This window comes from Sceloporus occidentalis, unplaced genomic scaffold (genome assembly GCF_023333645.1).
Source record: "Sceloporus occidentalis isolate IW3139 unplaced genomic scaffold, rSceOcc1.0.p SCAF_13, whole genome shotgun sequence".
Lineage (NCBI taxonomy): Eukaryota > Metazoa > Chordata > Lepidosauria > Squamata > Phrynosomatidae > Sceloporus > Sceloporus occidentalis.
In genome coordinates this window covers 12,028,827-12,047,536 of record NW_028316993.1, presented here as the reverse complement: position 1 = coordinate 12,047,536, position 18,710 = coordinate 12,028,827, and the positions used below count along the sequence as shown (strand labels likewise).

Here is an 18,710-nt window from a genome sequence, read left to right as displayed (position 1 = left end):
GGCATGAGCTTTGGTAGACTTGGTCTACTTCCTCAGATGCATGGAGTGAACTGGTGCCCAGCAAGGGCCTTAGGTCCTTCCTGGGCATCATTTCACGTCATGCATCTGAAGAAGAAGACCAAGTCTATGAAAGCTTTTGCTCTAACAGTTAGAGACTAACTTTTCACAGTTAGTCTCAAAAGTGCTACATGACCTCTGCACACTGATGTCTTCTTATACCTGCAGCATTTTCATCGTCTTCCATACATCTTCCTCACTGTTATGTCAAGAAAAGGAACCGCCAACTATTTTACTTTGCCACGATGCTTCAACCAGCAGAACATTGAACTGGGAGGTCGGTCAGATAAATGGCGGCCCCTATTCTGCATCAAGGGTACACTGCTTGGCGCTGCTGCCTCTCTTCTCGTTCCAATTTTAGCACCAAACAGTAATGACAGCTGTTTCCTTTCCTTGATTGCACTTGTTCTAACCGCTCTGTTCTGACAGTCATTACGAAGGGAAAAATGCTGAAATATTTAGACCATTCAAAGTGCAATTTAACAGTTGGGCTTCTTGTGTAAGGCTACCAGAATAGATGCGTAGGAGGACTGCGCTGCAGAGGGCTTGGATCATGAATGTTATATTATGAAGGCAGTATCCACATGGCCAGATCTTGAACCCTAAAGCAAAGAGGAGGGACTGCAGGTGCGCTTCCAGGACTCACAACACACACGGAAAATTGTACACTGGGTGCCAAGAGATTGTAAGGATGCTGGAAAGAGGGAAGCGGAGTGTGGCTTATGCTAGTGAGCATTAAATTACTACTGATCAGCAGCTCACAACAAGTTCAAAGTATACAGCATAGTACCAGGACTTATATTGCCGCAAGAAGCAAATCTCCAAAGCTGACAGCCATGTTAGTCTGTTGCAGCACAAAAAGAGACAAGGGAAATAGGGACAGGAAGGATCTAGCAGCATCTTTAAGATTGGTTTCTTTAGGCTTCTTTTAGCATGAGATTCATGGATTTCAGTACATGTATTGCTTTCATGATTCAGGACTCCAGGTCAGCTGGACAGATGTGGTTTGATATTAATTAAGAAGTGGATTGAAACCCACAAAAACTCATGCTAAAAACATCATTTAGGCTTAAAGGTGATGTTTGATTCTATCACCACCCCTTTTTACACAAGAGGCTAGGCCACACTGAATTAATTCCACAAACCAACTAACTTGCAAAGTATGAAATCAGGAACACAAAATTACAGAAGGCCCTCCATTTTGGGTAAATAATGCCAAACTGACAGCTGCTGGCAGCCCTCCTACACAAATGCTGCCCTTGCACATAGCCAGAAATATGTTTGGCTCCCAGTAGAAGTGAAGTAGAGGGGCAATTCATGACTTCCTGAGGCTTTTCTGACTTGAGCTATGAGAAGCAACAAAGAGGGTGGAACTCGGAAGGTGCTCGGAGTTACCAAGGGCAGTTAAACAGCACAAGCTTTTCATGTCTTCTTCACTTTGCAAAGATTCTTGTTCTTTCATAACTCCTGGAATACCTAACACAATGTAGCACCACGGCTGTCAGGATGCTGTTGGACTGCAAATCTTCTCAGCATCTGGGAAATGCAGCCCAACAACAGGGAGAGGGCCACATAAACCCAACTCCGGCTGCACAGTATGAGCAAGTCATCTTTTGTCTAAAACCAAACTACAACTGCAGGGAGCAGAAGAGCCTCTGGAGGGCAGCAAAGGCATGTGCTTTTACCTAACTCTCGTTAAAACGGTCTCCCTGCCGCCACACCCAGGACTCAGAACCGCAGTGGGCGCCTCCTCGCGTGGCATCGCCCCTTCCGTTGTAACAAAAGAGACAGGCTTTTGCAAGGCAAAACGCAGCAGAAAAAAACTGACTGGTTCTGAGAAAAGGGGGACAGGATCCATTTTGAAGGGTAACAGGAAATCTTTATTAAAGGCGTTCCTTAGGCGTATGTTTGGCAGACATACGATGTACACGCACACATTTATGTACACTCTTACACAACTCACAGAGCATCACCAAGCGCTTGAACCAATAAATTAAAAAGAAAAGTAAGAGGGCCCATTATCATCATGTAAGAAAAGTTGTATCCCTCCCCCGGTCCAGTCAGAGCAGCATTTTGGGGGAACTGGAAACAAAAGCCAACAAGGCCAACAAGCCAACAAGGACACAGCTGCCGCCGCTGCCGCCAATCTCACCCCTTTCCCAGGCAGTCCTCCCCACCATGGAGGCAGTAACAATCAGTGTGCTTCTTCTTCTTAGGAGGCAGCAGCCTCATACGCGGGCCTCAATGCATTCCAGCCTTGAGACTATCTCCTCCGGCCGGTGGCCCTCAGTTTGGGCGCACTGGCCAATGTGGGCACTTGGGCTCTCAGCACCTCTGGTGTTGGGGGGATGCAGGCAGGAAGCAGCCTGGGGGCAGGGGGAGTCACATTCATCCGAGGTAATGTCGGGCACATCGTCCGACTGGCTGTCTGAGCTCTCCAGGTCGCTCCGGATGCTCTCCGGCTGCGCCAGAGTGATGTCCCAGGTTTTGCTGGCAACACAGTCTTTCGGCTCACAGCTTTGGTGGTGGCACAGCGGTTCTCGCTCCTCCTCCTCGGCATCCTCTTCCTCCTCCTCCTCCTCTTCTTCCTCTTCCTCATTCTCTGCCATCTGCGGATGAACATGAAGCGAATCTTCCGTGCTGCTTCCACTCACAAGCTGGTAATGGCTTGGCTTGGTCTCAATGTCCACTTGGATCTCCATATTGTTACACTCTCTGCAAAGAGAAAACCACCACATTAGTTCTCGGTTGCAACTTTTGCCTTCCTCTCCTAAAGGTTTTAGCAAGTTAAAATTGTGTGCCCGGAGACCCTAAGGCAAACCTATCATGGGTTTTCTTGGCAAGATTTGTTCAGAGGAGGTTTGTCTTTGCCCATGTCTGAGGCAAGCACTACAAGCAAACTTCTAAGATCAATTAAGACATGACCACCGCCGAGTCATGACCCACTGGACACCTGGAAGTGGAAAGATCGATATAGAACACAGGTTCTTAAACAGGGGTTTATAGATGTGCTTCAAGGAGTCTGTGAAATAGGTTCAAAGAATGGTTCTTCTTCCTCTTCTGTTCATGCTATGGTTCATTTCAAGGTAAAATACAGTCTTTTCAAGCATTCATAAATGATGCGAAATGGATACATATGTCACTCAAGGCATTTTTCTGGGGAGTGGGCCCAGAGCTTTAATGATGCTCAAAAGGGTCCAGAACTACTGAGACAGAGGCAACTAATCTTCACTTATGAAATTCTACCAAGTTGGAAATACAGAATGATCACAGAATCATCAAGTTGGAAGAGACCTCAAGGCCCATCCAGTCCAATCCCCTGCCATGCAAGAACACAGAATCAAAGCACCCCTAACATATGGACATCCAACCTCCAATGTTTTACAATAGCCTCCAATGAAAGAGACTCCACACTCTCCAAGGCAGTGTCTTCCAATGTCAAACAGCTTACTGTCAGGAAGTTTGAACCCAATGTCTTAGAAACCACCTTCAACAAGGCTGGTCTGATTTTAATATCCTGTAAGCTTCCTCCTCAATACGGGGGTTGGGAGTGGGTGGGTGGGAAATAAATGTAACAAGAACGGGTTCACTATGCGTGTTCAGTTTTAAGTGCTATTCACAAGTGCCCTATTCTTGGGCGCACTGGCCGATGTGGGCACTTGGGTTCTCAGCTCAAAGTAAGTCATGTGTCCCTATGCATAAGACCTGCTAAGACGAAGAGAAGCTGAAGGGACAGACTTTCTCTAGAAACCATTGCTTTTAACCCACTACGCAACTAGCTGGATCCGCCATACCTGTCCTGGGGGTTGTAGGAACTAATGATGGAGCCTGCCATAGCTCGTGTGCTTGCATTGTCACTGATGGCTCCAAGGCTGACAGAGTCCTTTGGGAAGATTTCTTTCTGCACATCAGCTTGCACTTCCAATCTAGGCAGGAGACAGGATTTAATTTAAAGGTTTATCTTGATGTCATTTTCCCCAACCCCACTTACTGCATTAAAAACTCATTTAAGGTACCACAAGAGTTAAGTATCAAGTGACTTAGTTTGAAACAGCAACTTTTTGCTCCACTCCTGTCTTCTTGTGGCTGAACTTTTGCTTTGCTTGTTTTTTCTCTTGAACAGCATTTGGGCCACATCTAGACCCATAAGTCAAACATGTTGCACATGTTTCTGAGCAGTTGTTGCTAAGTGCCATCAAGCCGGCAACCCCTATCTGAGTTGTATCTTCCTGGGCTGTAAATTCATTGTGAGAGGGATGCCTGATTACATAACAAACAATTGTGGTGTAAACTTTATGATTCAGATGGCAAGCTCTCTTATCATTGTGCCAGCAGGACATGAGAAAGCACTATGTGAAGGAGGATGAAGAAAATAACTTGGCTCTTTAGAAAGGTTCATTTGGTTGATTTGGATTTCTGTAAGGTAACCACGATGCTTGAACAGAAACCCTTCTAGCACACAGCAAAACACCCCTTGGGAGTTGTGGACAGAAGCAACTTTGTTTTGGTTATGACAAGATCCCAAACCCCACAGTACTGCACCCATGCACCTGGAATGGATTCTATGGCAGAGGGTGCTTTTACCTGCTGTACTTTCCTTTCCCACCCAAAAGCACTCCACCGCTCAGAGTGCCTCCTGAGAGTGCTGCAAAGCTGGCTGTCTCGCTGTAGTTGCCCTGCATGACACTGAGCCCGTCCGTAGGGCTCCCACTGGTGCTCAGGACACTAGTAAGGCCTTCGATGCTGCTCTCACCAATGCTGGGATTCTTCAGTGCTCTCCAAGCATCTGCCACTAGACCAATAACAAGTTACGGAATGTAAGACAAAAGGGGATTAACAGGGACATTCTCACACTACTAAACTAACCACTTAGGCTACTTTTGAAGCAAAACAGTTAATCAGGAAGGAGCTGGGGGGCTTTAATGCATTTCCTTTTTTTCAGAGTAGAGCAACTAGGCACATTAAAAATGTTACTTGCAAAGCACGTTTAGAGATTCATGTGTGGTTTGAATGGGAACACTATTCAACCTGGCAGTAAAACTTCACTCCAAAATTAGCTGCCCCATCCTAGCATAACCCTAGGGACTGCTGTCCAGCACAACCCTTCTCATTTTCCTTCCCAAAATGAAGGCTCCTGAGGCATTACTTATTTACCTGTAATTGGCCCATCATCTTCATCAAACTCAATTTTAACTCCTTTCCCATTGGCTGTGCTAACTCCACAACCGCCACCTCGGCATAACGAAATTGGCACAACTCCATAGACATAGGCCAACATAATGGGGACTCCAATACCTGGCAAAGGTAAATTTGCAAACGTTATGGGTTACGTCACTAACGGGGTACTTTAGGCATTACATTCAAAGTGTAAAGGTGTCTAGGATTAGGAAAAATAGGAAATTCTTCCCAGTCCCTTCTTGCACCAGCCATCTATGCTCCAGATCCCCAAAAGTGCTCTAAGCCTTTTCCAGAGCCAGTTTTTGAGGAGCACGGGGTGCTATAGCCCACCACACCAGTTCCCTCTAATCAAAGTCCACAGTGATGCCACTTAAGCACACCATCCTAACAGAGGCCTCATCAGCTTACCTACACTGACCGCAGCAATAACAGGCGATGCAATGACAGACAAGGTTACGCCTCCAGTGATAGCCAGGTTCCTCTTGTGCTTGGAGGTTTTCTTTCCCTCATATCTGCTGTGAATCTGGCAGAAGAAGAATCAAGGCTACAACAGGCTATTCAACTAGGAAAGGAAAGGAAACCATCCTACAGAAAGTCTACTTATGCATCTCTCAACAGATCCCAGCACAGATGCCTTCTCCAGAAAAGGGCAGGGGGAAACAGAAGGGAGCTAACAAAGTGGGGTCTCACTACTGCTGAAAGTGTCAAAAATCAGAGCTGGGACAACAAGGATTAATGCTACAAATCCAAAGTTCCTTTTCTAGTCATCAGATATTACATAGGCAAGCTATAACTAACATTCAGTAATCTGATACTTTTCTTTATCAAGAGGTTGTCATCATATCCATGATGACAGATAACCATCCAGTTCCCTCTCACCTACCAAGGTTATGGTACAGCAGCCCCCACCCCTCAAAGTTTCAAATTTGTTATCTTTGGCATACCCAGCTGTTATACTTACCTTTCTACCCACATAAACAGGAATGCCAATGACCATGGCTGGAATAGCAATGCCAGCAATGAGGGAAATACCCACAGGGGCACCAATCAATGTTCCAAGCTGCCAGAGGATCTTCTTTTTACGACTCCATGGCTTCTTGCCCCAGAATGTGCAACCAGAAGGACTGCAAGAGATTTTATAGTTGGCCGTTAGAAGGACAGCATTCAAAACAGTTGGAAAGTCAACCTATAAAGCTCCTAGGAAACCTCTTTTCACAAATAGCTAAGTATGTCTGCAGCTTGGGTAGAATCCATGCAGTCCTCAGATGTTTCTGGACTGGAAGCTCCAGCAGCCGTTGCCAGCACATTCAAGGGTGAGGAATGCTGGGAGTGCTAATCCAACAACATCTAGAGGTTATAAACCATTCTTGATCTATGGAAACCATGCAGGCAAGAGTTGCTTCCTATTACAATTTTGTTACCCACCCCTCAAAGATTCAATTTCTCAGTGTGAGAACAGAAATTACTCTAGCTATTCTGTTTTTACAGAAAGCGTAATGGAGACCATGTATGTGGTCTGTTTGGGTTTGGTGATCAAGCATGCATGAACAAATACAGCCTAGCAAGGCAGAAGAAACTTAGAGCATTCAGCTCCCCATAAATTACCTGAGGTAATGCAAATCGGAGATTTCCTTCATACACAGCCAGCAGAACTCACAGCCACACACAGCACAAGTCATATGATTACAGCTGCCGTCATTCATTTTGATAATATAGGCACTGCAACGTGGACATGGCTTAATGTCATCTGCTGTAAGAGTAAAGTAGAGAAGCTGGTCAGGTTCTGCACATATAAATTTCCAAGAAAGATCCGAAATTCATCAAGACCTTTCACTGTAAAACAGAAAGTTTTTGCCCTCAAGCCTATATCAACCTTTGAATTTAGAAAGTGCTTAAATTATCTGGCAGTTGAAGACATGGAAATACCAGTAATTCCTACCCAACTGGCTGTATGTCTAGGATCATACACTTACTCATAAAAAGGTTATGGGTATCCTGTGCCTGACAAAGCATTCATTTCTGAGAGTTACACACTTTGCAAGCAGAAGAGAAAGTACTACATGGAACTCAGTAATTATGCACAAGCTTTGCATGCCAGATGGCTGGCGTCTTTATAAAAGGATCAGGTAGAAAGTGATGGGGAAAGATCTGCCTAAGACCTAGAAAAGCCACTGCTAGTGGGCTAGGTGGACACAGATTAATCTGGGATAAAGGGCTTTAAATATATAAAATGTTCACTATTTCCACAGGTTTTTCATGTATTGTTCTTGCATCTTAAATTTACATGGACAAGTGCGGCCCTCCAGATTTTTTTGACTGCAGTTCCCATAATCCCTCACCAACCCCTGATGGGAGCTGTGGATCATAATTATCTGGCAGCCCACATCTCTCCTAAATAGATCCAGCCCATTAAAAAATATCTTAAAACATGACAAAAATTACATCAATATGGAAGCATCTGGACCATTTCGACCATACACCTGCCCACTGCCTGTACTTAGGCCCAGGTTTTCAAAAGACAGCAACTAAGCTCACTAGACTCAACAGAGCTGAGCCCAGAAAAGTACAAGCAGCCTGTACAGTAGCAGCCATCTTATAAGCTTTCAAATGCTTACCTGGGCCGGATTCTTGTCCGTAACTGAGGCCTGAGGTGTGCTTTGTCCGCACCCGCAGCGTTTGTGCTCTTTGTTGGCGGGCCATGTCGCACGTTTGGTTTGGGTGCCATATTTGTTTGCAGTGATAGCAAAACTCAGTCTGACACCCTTCTCTCTCACACGTCAATTTAGGGCAGCTGGCACATCCATAGGCAATAACAGCATAACTGGGGGAAGGAGAAAATGGCATGACAGTTATCAAGGCAAAGCAAAGAGGTAGACAAACTCTTCTTTTGGACTCACACTGACATTCTTAAACACATTATATCTGCACAGCTCATGCAGCCTGACAAGACGCATTCATCTGAGTTGAGATTGAACTAGCCTAGTTCTCTCCCAGATTTGCATTCTGACCTAGATCTTAGCAGAAATGTGGGTAACTTCTTTGTTGTCATATTTTTCCATAACCAGGCTTCAGTAATAGTTAAGGCTTGGCAAGAAAATTCATTTGTACTCTGAAAGTGAGAGGACCTGTGAGTAAATCAGGTTTCCCTCCTCCATTAATGGCTTGGACTTCAAGCTTGGGAGACAGATGTATCACCTAAACGGACTTGACAAAAGCATTTCTAGGAGCATAGGAGGAGGAGAAATAAATAGCCCAACTTCTAGTCAAGAAACTGACCACCACAGCTCTTCCCACAAGTATTTTATTCCCAGAGCTTGTATTTTTACAGAGCAATCCCTGATATCTAAGAATACTTAAATATGTACAAATGCTTTCCGAATGAAATCCACTGAATCAAGGCAGCAAACCATATTCAAGTATAAATCCTGAGCATTCAAAAAACAACAACTAAAAGCCAATTAACATTAAAATGTAATGCAACCAACATGGAACACATTCACAGAGACAAACAGCAGTCAAACATCACTAAGCAGCATGTCCATTAGGACACAACAAATAAGTCACTGAAAGCAGGCGAGTTTTCAAATCCTTTTAAAATGCTGTTACTGAGGCGGCTAACAGAACAGAACAGAAGAAATATTTCAAAATGATGCCTGTAGGGAAACTTTTACTGGCTATAAGGGACAAGAAAAAGATCTTTCTGATTTATTGTCTCAGGTCCATGGGGGAGAGAGCTCAGCCCACATCTAAAAACGTGGTTTCAGTGCTAACAGTATGGAATAACTTAGCCAGTGTGACCAATTCTACATATGCACAGTCATCATATAAGCAATACAAAAATAGTTATTAGGATTTATAAAACAGGTCTAACATTTCTTTTACACATTCACTAGTTATAATCTCTTGCCATGTCTTCCACAGCAGCACACCCATTTCCCCTAGGCTTCACTTTAACTGCAGACGCCATGCTGACTACTCCTGGCATCACTCTCCTTCCTGATTTGTCAATAGGTACAGAAATGCCAGACTATACATCTTTCTTTCATGGCATTTTGGCCTCTTTCTCTTTCAATATCATGGCCAGAAGTGGCTCCCCAGGACAAAGGAGTACAGTTCGCTGCCTTTCGTTATACTTCCTTGTCACTTGCAACACAAGTTAACATTCAGGTAATTTCTTGTCCTCTAGAAACAGGAACCCTTGAAATGCCACCAAAACAAAGTTCATTTAACTTAATGACAGCCTGCCTATGTTGCACAACTTATTCAAATTGCAGAGTATGCCTTTCTTTTCAGGGCTACTCCATGAACCATGCCTTTTTCAGAAGGGAAACCCCCCCTTTTCAGTCTTCTGTCAGCAGTTGCTGGAAAACCCATATTGCCTGCTGCCCTTCTGTAAGCCTGATAATCTCCTAACAGGTGGGGAGACAGGCTTTAGCTATCCAGTACACAGATACCACAACTCTTACAAACAGAGGCAGCACTTCCAGGGAATTAAGCTCTGCTAACCATCTTGGCCCATTAATATCTGGAAGGCAACTGCTGCTCCCCGAGTGTCCTGTTTCACAACCTGAGTTAAAAGGACAGCTGGCAGCGGCAGGCCCACTGACCCAGTATTAACATACCTTTTAGTCTTTAGAAATTGAAACCAAGAATGAATTCTCAAATCTGCTTTAATCCTTTCACGTCTTGCCTCTGAACGTACTACTCATTACACCACAGGGTTTCACTACCCAAATACCTACATTGGCTGGACTACGCTGGCACAGATTTGTCCAATCCCGCCACGTTTCAAGACACTTCTGGATAAAGGTTCAACTGGAACAGTAGCTTCTGGTCTTTTTGCCGCTGCAGATGTCTGTCTTCAGATCAGAAGGCCCAAAATCTTGCATCCAGGAATACACTTATTTAAACTTCCACCCAGCCAGCCATGACTTTCTCTCCATCCCATTCTCCATTTCCCAGCATTTTCAGTTTTCCTTCCACAACATCCCAAACCCACTGACCATGTTCAGTCCTTACTTGGCTATTCTGAGTCCCACATACATCCACTTTGGGGGAGGAGGCTCTCCAAAATATTTGTTCTCCTGCAAACTCTGGGGCTCCCTTGAACATGCCAGTACCTCTCTTGTGGACGCTGCTGCTTTGCTAAACAGCATGCAGAGTCAGAATCAAGTTTCTTGTGAGTATATATGATGCTGCTCCTATCCCTGGTTTCAGCTACTAAGCTGCCTATTACCTTCCACTTCTGCCAGCTGTACAAAACACTGGCCCCCACCTAAGGCATACTCTGCTTTGCTCATTCGGTTCTGCCAATACAATGCGACTCTTTTGTTTTAATGCCCTGAAATTTCCCTAACACCCCTGAGAAAAACAGAAAGCCATCCAAATGCCAGACAGCAACATGAGCTTTGACAATGAAAAAAGGTAGTTCCAGATTTGTATGCAGATCTAACCGTGCGCCAGAAGAGCAGCATTGCCATGGAAACACACATTCGTGTTATGTCTGCAGTTCACCTCTCCAGGCAGAATCGCTAAGCTTGCCAATTTACGAAGCCGCTTACAGCACGGGTGGGACGCAGAAGCCATCAATATGCTACACGCTATGTCTCCTGAAACACGCCTTTGCCCTAATCTGCGGAGAAAGTAATCTACTAAATCCACCGGACCAGAGCCTCTGCACCACACATGTAAGAGGCAGGGAATGAAATGGTCTTTCGGTATCTACAAACCCCTCAGATACCATTCTACATGCCTTTCTTGGCAATGGGTTGAACCAGCCTCCATACAGAGCTGACAGCTATTCGCCAGAGGGGCCTACCCCATTCCACAGTGGGTTTAACAAGAACAGGAGGAGAGCCCTGCTGGACCAGACCTCAGGCACATCAAGGCCTAGGTTCAGTTCACAAGGAGTCCAACCACTCGCCTATGGAAGTCCACAGGCAAGAGGCAGGCAGGCAGGCGTCCTCCCGCTTGGGATTCCCAGTAACTGATATACAGAGGAACGATGCCAATGTTATTGGAGGAAGAGTGCAAGAGACTGCATTATTAATAAAGATCTTCTACCTATTTACCCTCAACCTTCTGGCTTTCCATTTCCTGGATCCTTCCCTAGCCTCGCCCCTTTTGAAAATTGGTATTATACTAGCCACTCCCCAATCCTACGGTAGAAAGTGACCTTAGGGATACTTTAGGGCCCTTGCTATCCGCTGGGGTTTGGTTCCAGGACCCTCCATGGAAAACAAAATCTGTGGATGCTCAAGCCCCATTAAATACAATGGCACAGGAAGATGGTGTCCCTTATATAAAATGGAAAATCAAGGTTTGCTATTTAGAATTTATACTTTTTAAAAAAATAATTTCAAGCTGTGGATGCTGGAATCCATGGATTAAAAAATCCACGGATAAGGAGGGCCAAACGTATACTTTTGTTAGCAAATTTGAGATACCATCTGGACCAAGCAATTTATTTGTCTGTAACTTGTCAGTAAGATCTAGGACAGGGTTGGGCAACCTATAGCCCTTCAGGTTCTGAGGAACTACCATTCCCATCATGCCTGAACACCAGCCAAGCTGAAGCAAGTTTTAGCCAGGCTCATGGGGGCTTGACTGTAGTTCCTCCCTTTATGAAGGTGCTACATGACTTGCCCTTCCAACATCTTCTTACCAGTGATGCCTCACTTTAGACAAGTTTTTTCTACTAAAGTCAAACATGACTGCGCTGGAATTCCCTGGCGCTCTAATATGCTTTGGATGCCTCCAGGGTTTCTTTTTCGATATGAAGAACACCCAGATATGCAAACCTACAGCTTGATTTTGTGTAACCTGCTGTACCATACTATTCTGAATCCACTACCTGCAAGTATATGAAATCATATGGTTATGTGCTCTACTTCAGTTCTAAGATAATTTCTGTAATTATGACATAACAAGCAACACCAGAATTCTCGCTGACAGAAAAAGCCCATCACTACCTACAAGTCTTAACTTGATGAAACTTTAGCTTCCTTTGGACATGTCTGGGTGGCTTCCAGGACCATAATGTACATGCTATTGGCCCAGAACACAGGGCAACCAGATGGGTCCATAGTGTTTGTTCTACAAACAGTTAAATTGCACACTAACCTTCAGAAGGTTAACTCAGCAGCAGCAGCATAAGCAAGGCAAGCTGGAGGTGCCAAGGGCAGGGTGTTCTACTGGCTTCCCTTTTGTTTCACATTCGTTCTGATAAATTTTGTATCGGCCGAATAGTGGAAGCACAGTTTGTGGTAACCTGGTCCTAGCTCCAAGGACATCATATGCTTGTCTGCTTTCGAGTTCTAATCTCCAGCACTTTGGGCCATGTAAACACCACAACCAGAGACATTGCTTTTCATAACACAGTGTAAACTTTGGACTGCTCAGTAGTAACCATGCTCCTTAAGAATGCTTAAGAATCTAGACAATCTGAAGCAGTCACAACAGATGAATAACCCTAAATATTCTTATTTCACAACTTCCATAGCCCTTGTTTTAAATTGGAAACTGTGGATAGAAATGCTGAAGGCTCCTAGGACAGCTTACAGAGGCCTTCCCTTGTGTTCTGTAGGCTGTTTCGGATAAACCTTAAGGAGTACTATTTAAAAGAAAACAAAAATGAAAGGAAAAGAGAATCGTTAAACTAGAAACGTATTTTTAACATCTGCCAAGAACTAACTAGGCCCTTCTCCATTTATCCAAATGAGTGGCTGAACCACAGTGACTCAACATTTCCCCTCGTTTCGGTACACAGAAGTGGTCTGCCAGGGATTTCGTGAAGCTTCGGACTCTTACCAAGAAGTCGACACTTACAGCTTTTCCTGCAGAAGTGAAAGATGATTGGGCAACTTTTGAACTTCTCAGCATGATGCAGACGCTGGGGAAAAAACAACAATCCCTTTGCTTTTTAGAATTAAGCTTCTCAGAAAAAGAAAAACTGCCATAGCTTGAGTTGCCAGCAATAGCTGTGCAAAGATCTCCTTTTTAAAAAAAAAAAAAGGGGGGGGGGAATGATGGCGCACTTTTACACCTGAAATATGTGGTCAACTTCCAAAGATGACCTCCTTCCCACGTCTACTAATCTCATCTCAACACTGTGAAATACCCATTGGTGCTTAAACAGGAGTCTCAAGGCAATCATTTTTATTATTATTATTAACAAAGCTGAATTCAAGGTACAGCCTACCTGTAAGTAACTGAGTAGGAATGGTTACGTGTAACTAAGCGGACAGTATTACTTACCAAGTAGCGTACATGCCTCCCTGCTGGGCCCAGTGAACTGAACAAGCCCAGCAGTGCCAGCCAACTCAGTCAAGGAAGGATTTCAGCTAACCACTAGATGACTATCAGCAGATACTTGGCACACCCACCTATGGGATTTCCTTCTCGATGGGTCACCCTACACCCCTTTCCAAGGTCACCCCCAGGCATTTCCATATCCTGTTTCCATATCGTCATGAGGTTTCTCGCAAGGGTTTCAATCTCACTGCATCTTACTTGGAATATAAATCTCCTTGAATATAGGTACCATGCAGCCTCAAAGCCTGTGAAAGCAGACAGCCTGGTCCTCGAAGGCATCTCTCTTATGCCACCCTATAATACTCTCTAAGGTGCCTTACAGACGGGCCTAAGCGGCACCGTCATTGCACCAGGAATACGCACGAGGGGCGGCACTTCCGGACGCGCCTTGCCCCTCTTGCGTATTCTGTATGGCAAGATGGCGGCGCCCTATACAGACGAGCGCCGCCATCTTGACATAACGGACGCACAGCGTCCGGACATCTAAACCCGGAAGAGCCGTCGCGAGTGCGCACTTTCGCACTTGCAGCGGCTCTTCCGGGTTGCTGGAAGGAGTGCGATTTCTGCACGCCTTTTTTGCAGCGCGGGGGAGCCACACGGTTTGGCTGCAGCGGCTGCCCTGCGCTGCAACTGGCAGCGGCCCAAGACCGCCCCTTTTGGGCGGTCTGTAACGGGCCCAAGTCACCACGAAGACACTGGCCTCCCTACCTAGCTTTCAGGATCAGTGCAAAAATGCCCCCCTCCCTTCTGGGGAGACCCTAAACATAGCAGCCCATCTTGCATGGCTGCCACTAAGGTACTGGCCTACCTTTTAGGGGGGCCGCAAAGTGCCAACCTTCCCTCTACGGTCGCAGTGAACAAGCCGGCTTACCTTCTAAGGTTGTCACAAAAGTACCAGCCTACTTTCTGGCCCCCCATAAAGATCGCAACCTGCCTTCTGGTGTTGCCACGAAGGCATCAGCCTACTTTCTAAGGCTGTCATAAAGACACCAACCTACCTTCCAGGACCAAGAGAAGCCCAGAGCTACTTTGCAGCACTGCTGTGAAGACACCAACCAAGCTTCTAGGATCAACTTGGGAGCCTAGCTTATGGAGGCACCACCGACACACTGGCTGGCCTTAAAGCACCACTGTGAAGATACTCTCCTTCCTTCCAAGTTGAGTGAGACGATGCCAGCCTACCTTTCAGAGCTGCAGGAAACATACTGGCCTGCCTTTTAGGGCCCCTGCGAAGATACCAGCCTAGCCTTTAAGACCACCAGAGTCGTACTGCTGTACCTTCTAGAGTCACAGAGACGATACCTGCCTCTCTTTCATAGTAGCCACAGATGTACTGGTTGCTATGGGTCACAGAGAAGATCCCAGCCTACCTTTTCAGGTCACTGCACACACATAACACACACACAGAGGCCTGCCTCCAAGAGCCACCGTAAAGATCCCAACCATCTTACTATTGAAAACATAGCACTCTCTACCTTTTAGGGCTGCTGGCTTTCCTATGCCCCCTTTCCCCTGCTCCATCCTTGGAGGGAGAAAAGGTGGCATCTAAATGTAAACAAAACAAACGTCTCCAAAGGAGGGCACTCAAAATGGTGAAGGGTCTGGAAACCATGAAGCCCTATGAGGAGACACTTAGGGAATTGCTGGGGGTGTTTAGCCTGGAGAAGAGAAGGTTAAGAGGTGATATGATAGCCCTGTTTAAGTATTTGGAGGGATGTCATGTTGAGGATGGAGCAAGCTTGTTTTCTGCTGCTCCAGAGAATAGGAGCTGAAAGAATGGATACAAGCTCCAGGAAAAGAGATTCCAGCTCAACATGAGGAGGGACTTCATGGGCTGTTTGACAGTGGAACACACTTCTTCCTCTGAGATTATAGTGGAGTCTCCTTCCTTGGAGGTCTTTAAGCAGAGGCTGGATGGCCATCCGTCAATGGGGATGCTTTGATTGAGAGTTCCTGCATGGCAGAATAAAGGGGTTGGACTGGATCAGGGCCCTAATTGGGGTCTCCTCCAACTCTAAGGTTCTTCCTGCATGACAGAAGAAGGCATTTGTCCTGGATGAGCCTCAGGGGCCCCTTGACTCTCAGATCGTATGTATCCCTGGATGGCAGAAGAAGGGGGTTGGTCTGGACGGCCCTGGAAGCCCCCCCCCCAGGAATACAGCGACTCTTGGAGGGGGGTCTCTCTTCCAACCCTATGTCTTCCTTGGAGCCCTGGGGCCCCATGTCTTCCTGCCTGGCAGAAGCAGAGGGCTGTTCCGCATGGCCCTTGGAGGGGCCCCTTCCAGCCCTGGGGCCCCATGTCTTCCTGCCTGGCAGAAGGGTCTCGGGTTTCTTCCAAGGCCTTCCTTACCCGCAGTCGGGCGCGGGGCACCACCTGCAGTCCGGGTCTGCGGCCAGGCACCTGCGGAGCATGAACTCCTCGTACTTGGCGACCAGCTGCGGGGAGTCCCTGAGGAGCCTGCGGATGTCTGCCGGGTGCAGCCTCTCGCTGCACTCGGGGCAGGAGATGTTGACGCGGGACTCGGTGATCTCGATGCGGAGGTACTGGCGGAGGCAGGCGCGGCAGGAGCGGTGCGGGCAGGAGAGCAGCAGCCGCGGGGCGTTGGAGGCCGGCTGCCGGACCAGGCACAAGGGGCACTCCAGCTCCGAGGCCGAGGAGCCCCCGTCCTCCTCCGACGACGAAGAGGAGGAGGAAGACGACGAGGCCGCGTCGGAGGCCTCCGGGGGCGGAGGAGGAGGAGGAGGCGGCGGCGGGGGCGGAGGAAGCGGAGGGGGCTCCTCGGGGCCCTTCTCCTCCGCCGCCGCCGCCTCCTCCTCCTCCTCCGGCTCCTTCTCCTCCGCCTTGGCCTTCTTCCTCCGACGACGGACCCCCGACGACGCAGCCGCGGCAGAGAAGACGCTCTGGAAGCTGAGGAGGCGCCTCCGACGCCGGCTTTTGGGGCACTTCGCTGCTGCCGCCGGAGGAGGCGCGGCCGATGGGACCGAAGAGGACCGCGGAGACTCGGACTCCTTCTCCGAACCCATCGCCGGGGAAAGGGAAAAAGGAAGGCCGCTTAAGGACGGGAGGAAAGGAGAAACACCTCCGTCTCCGCTCAGCGCTGCGCCGCTTCTGAGGGAGAAAAGGAATCTGAGCAGGGGAAAGAAGGCACCGCACATGCGCCGACGACGCCACGTGACCAACCGACTTCCTGGTTGGCTGCAGAGGGAAACCAACGGATGACGTCTGCGCGTGCGCGGAGGGGAATAGCCACGCCCACTCTTTCCCCCTCCCTTTCTCCCGCCCACTCCGCTGCTGTCCACGCCTTGCTCTCTGCGCATGCGCGGGGCAACAGTCAAACAAGGCTTTTTTTTGTTGCACTTGTGTTAGTTTCTTGCAACCTACAAGACACGTGTAGTTTTTTTGGTTTCACACTCACTCGCACTTTCCCCGCATCGTGCAAGAGATTTTTTTTCTTGCACTTTTTTTTAATTGCCAAAAAAAGAAAAAATATATATTATGGCATTAAATAGTTAAATTGTTTAACTTAAATAATAAATTAAATGAATAAAATGAATAATAAAATAAAGTATTTAAATAATAATAATAATAATAATAAACAAATAAGTAAATTATATATATATATATATATATATATGTAAATAAAATAATAAAATAATTAGTTCAATTAAATGATAATAATAAATTTAAATTAATGAAATGAATAATAAAGTATTTAAGTTAAATAATAATAATAAATTAAATTAATAAAATGAATAATAAAATAAAGTATTTAAATAAAATAATAATAAGCAAATAAGTAAATTATATATATATATATATATAATTAATTAAATAAAATAATAAAATAATTAGTTCAATTAAATGATAATAATAAATTAAATTAATGAAATGAATAATAAAGTATTTAAGTTAAATAATAATAATAAATTAAATTAATAAAATGAATAATAAAATAAAGTATTTAAATTAAATAATAAGCAAATAAGTAAATATATATATATAATTAAATAAAATAATAAAATAATTATTTCAATTAAATGATAATAATAAATTAAATTGATAAAATAAATAACAAAATAAAGTATTTAAATAATAATAATAAGCAATTATATATATATAATTAAATAAAATAATAAAATAATTATTTCAATTAAATAATAACAATAAATTAAATTAATAAAATAAAGTATTTAAATAAAATAATAATAAGCAAATAAGTAAATAATATATATATATAATTAAATAAAATAAAATAATTATTTCAATTAAATAATAATAAATTAAATTGATAAAATAAATAACAAAATAAATAATTTAAATTTAATAATTAATCAAATATATAGAATTAAATAAAATAATAAAATAATTATTTAAATTAAATAATAATAAATTAAGTTAATACAAATAAAATAAATTATTGAAATTAAATAATATGTATTATAAATTAATTAGTTACCTGAATTAAATAATAATAATAAATTAAAAATAAATGGTAAAATAAATAAATAATTTTAATTTAATAATAATAAATAAGTTGGAAGAGACCTCAAGGGCCATCAAGTCCAATTCTTCCTTGGGCATGGCTTTTAGACCTTCCACCATTTTGGTCACACTTCAGCTTGTAAATGTCTTTCTCCAATTATGGTACCTAGAAATATGACTCTTATTTTGGGGGTTAGAAATGCAACCATTTTCATCCCCGAACGCTCAAAAGCATGCAAGCTTTTGGGGTCAGACAGAAATCTCCTTTGGAGATGGAAGAGTATGCAGAAATGGGGCCTTGCATGCCTGGGCTGACGTGCATGAACCGGGGACGTTTTAATTGGGTTACCGACTGAATCGCAGCCTTATTAGCCCCACAAAGATCCCCGTTAATTGGGTTACAGATTGAAACTGGCTGGCCTTGCTGGAGGCAATGAGGTGACGCAGGCGTACAGAAAGAGAAACAAGGCATGGCAGCGGGGGATTTTCCATCAGGAAACAAGTCTGTTGCAAGGTTTTTCCTCTCTTTGGTGGAAGGTCACTGCATGGCTTTCGAAAACATCCTATTGCTTTTCGGAGAAATATGAACTATTTCTGGGCATCCTCCAGGGCTTCCTCCGAAGCCGCCATTATTAACCTTTTGGAAGTTTTGGGTCTGATCCCAAATTGCAATCCCCCG

The 18,710-nt window shown here is 44.8% G+C and overlaps 1 protein-coding gene across 1 annotated transcript; it reads right to left on the bottom strand.

Moving 5' to 3' along the window:
* Positions 1–1,914: 1,914 nt before the first annotated feature.
* Positions 1,915–16,663, bottom strand: RNF19B (ring finger protein 19B). Its single transcript, XM_089478222.1, has 9 exons — positions 15,899–16,663; positions 7,851–8,056; positions 6,841–6,985; positions 6,197–6,359; positions 5,644–5,758; positions 5,212–5,352; positions 4,642–4,849; positions 3,852–3,983; positions 1,915–2,772 (listed from the first exon to the last, which is right to left on the bottom strand). The coding sequence occupies exons 1-9, from the start codon at positions 16,570–16,572 to the stop codon at positions 2,286–2,288; spliced, it is 2,271 nt and encodes a 756-aa protein (XP_089334348.1). The 5' UTR covers positions 16,573–16,663; the 3' UTR covers positions 1,915–2,285.
* Between the last annotated feature and the right edge of the window lie 2,047 nt (positions 16,664–18,710).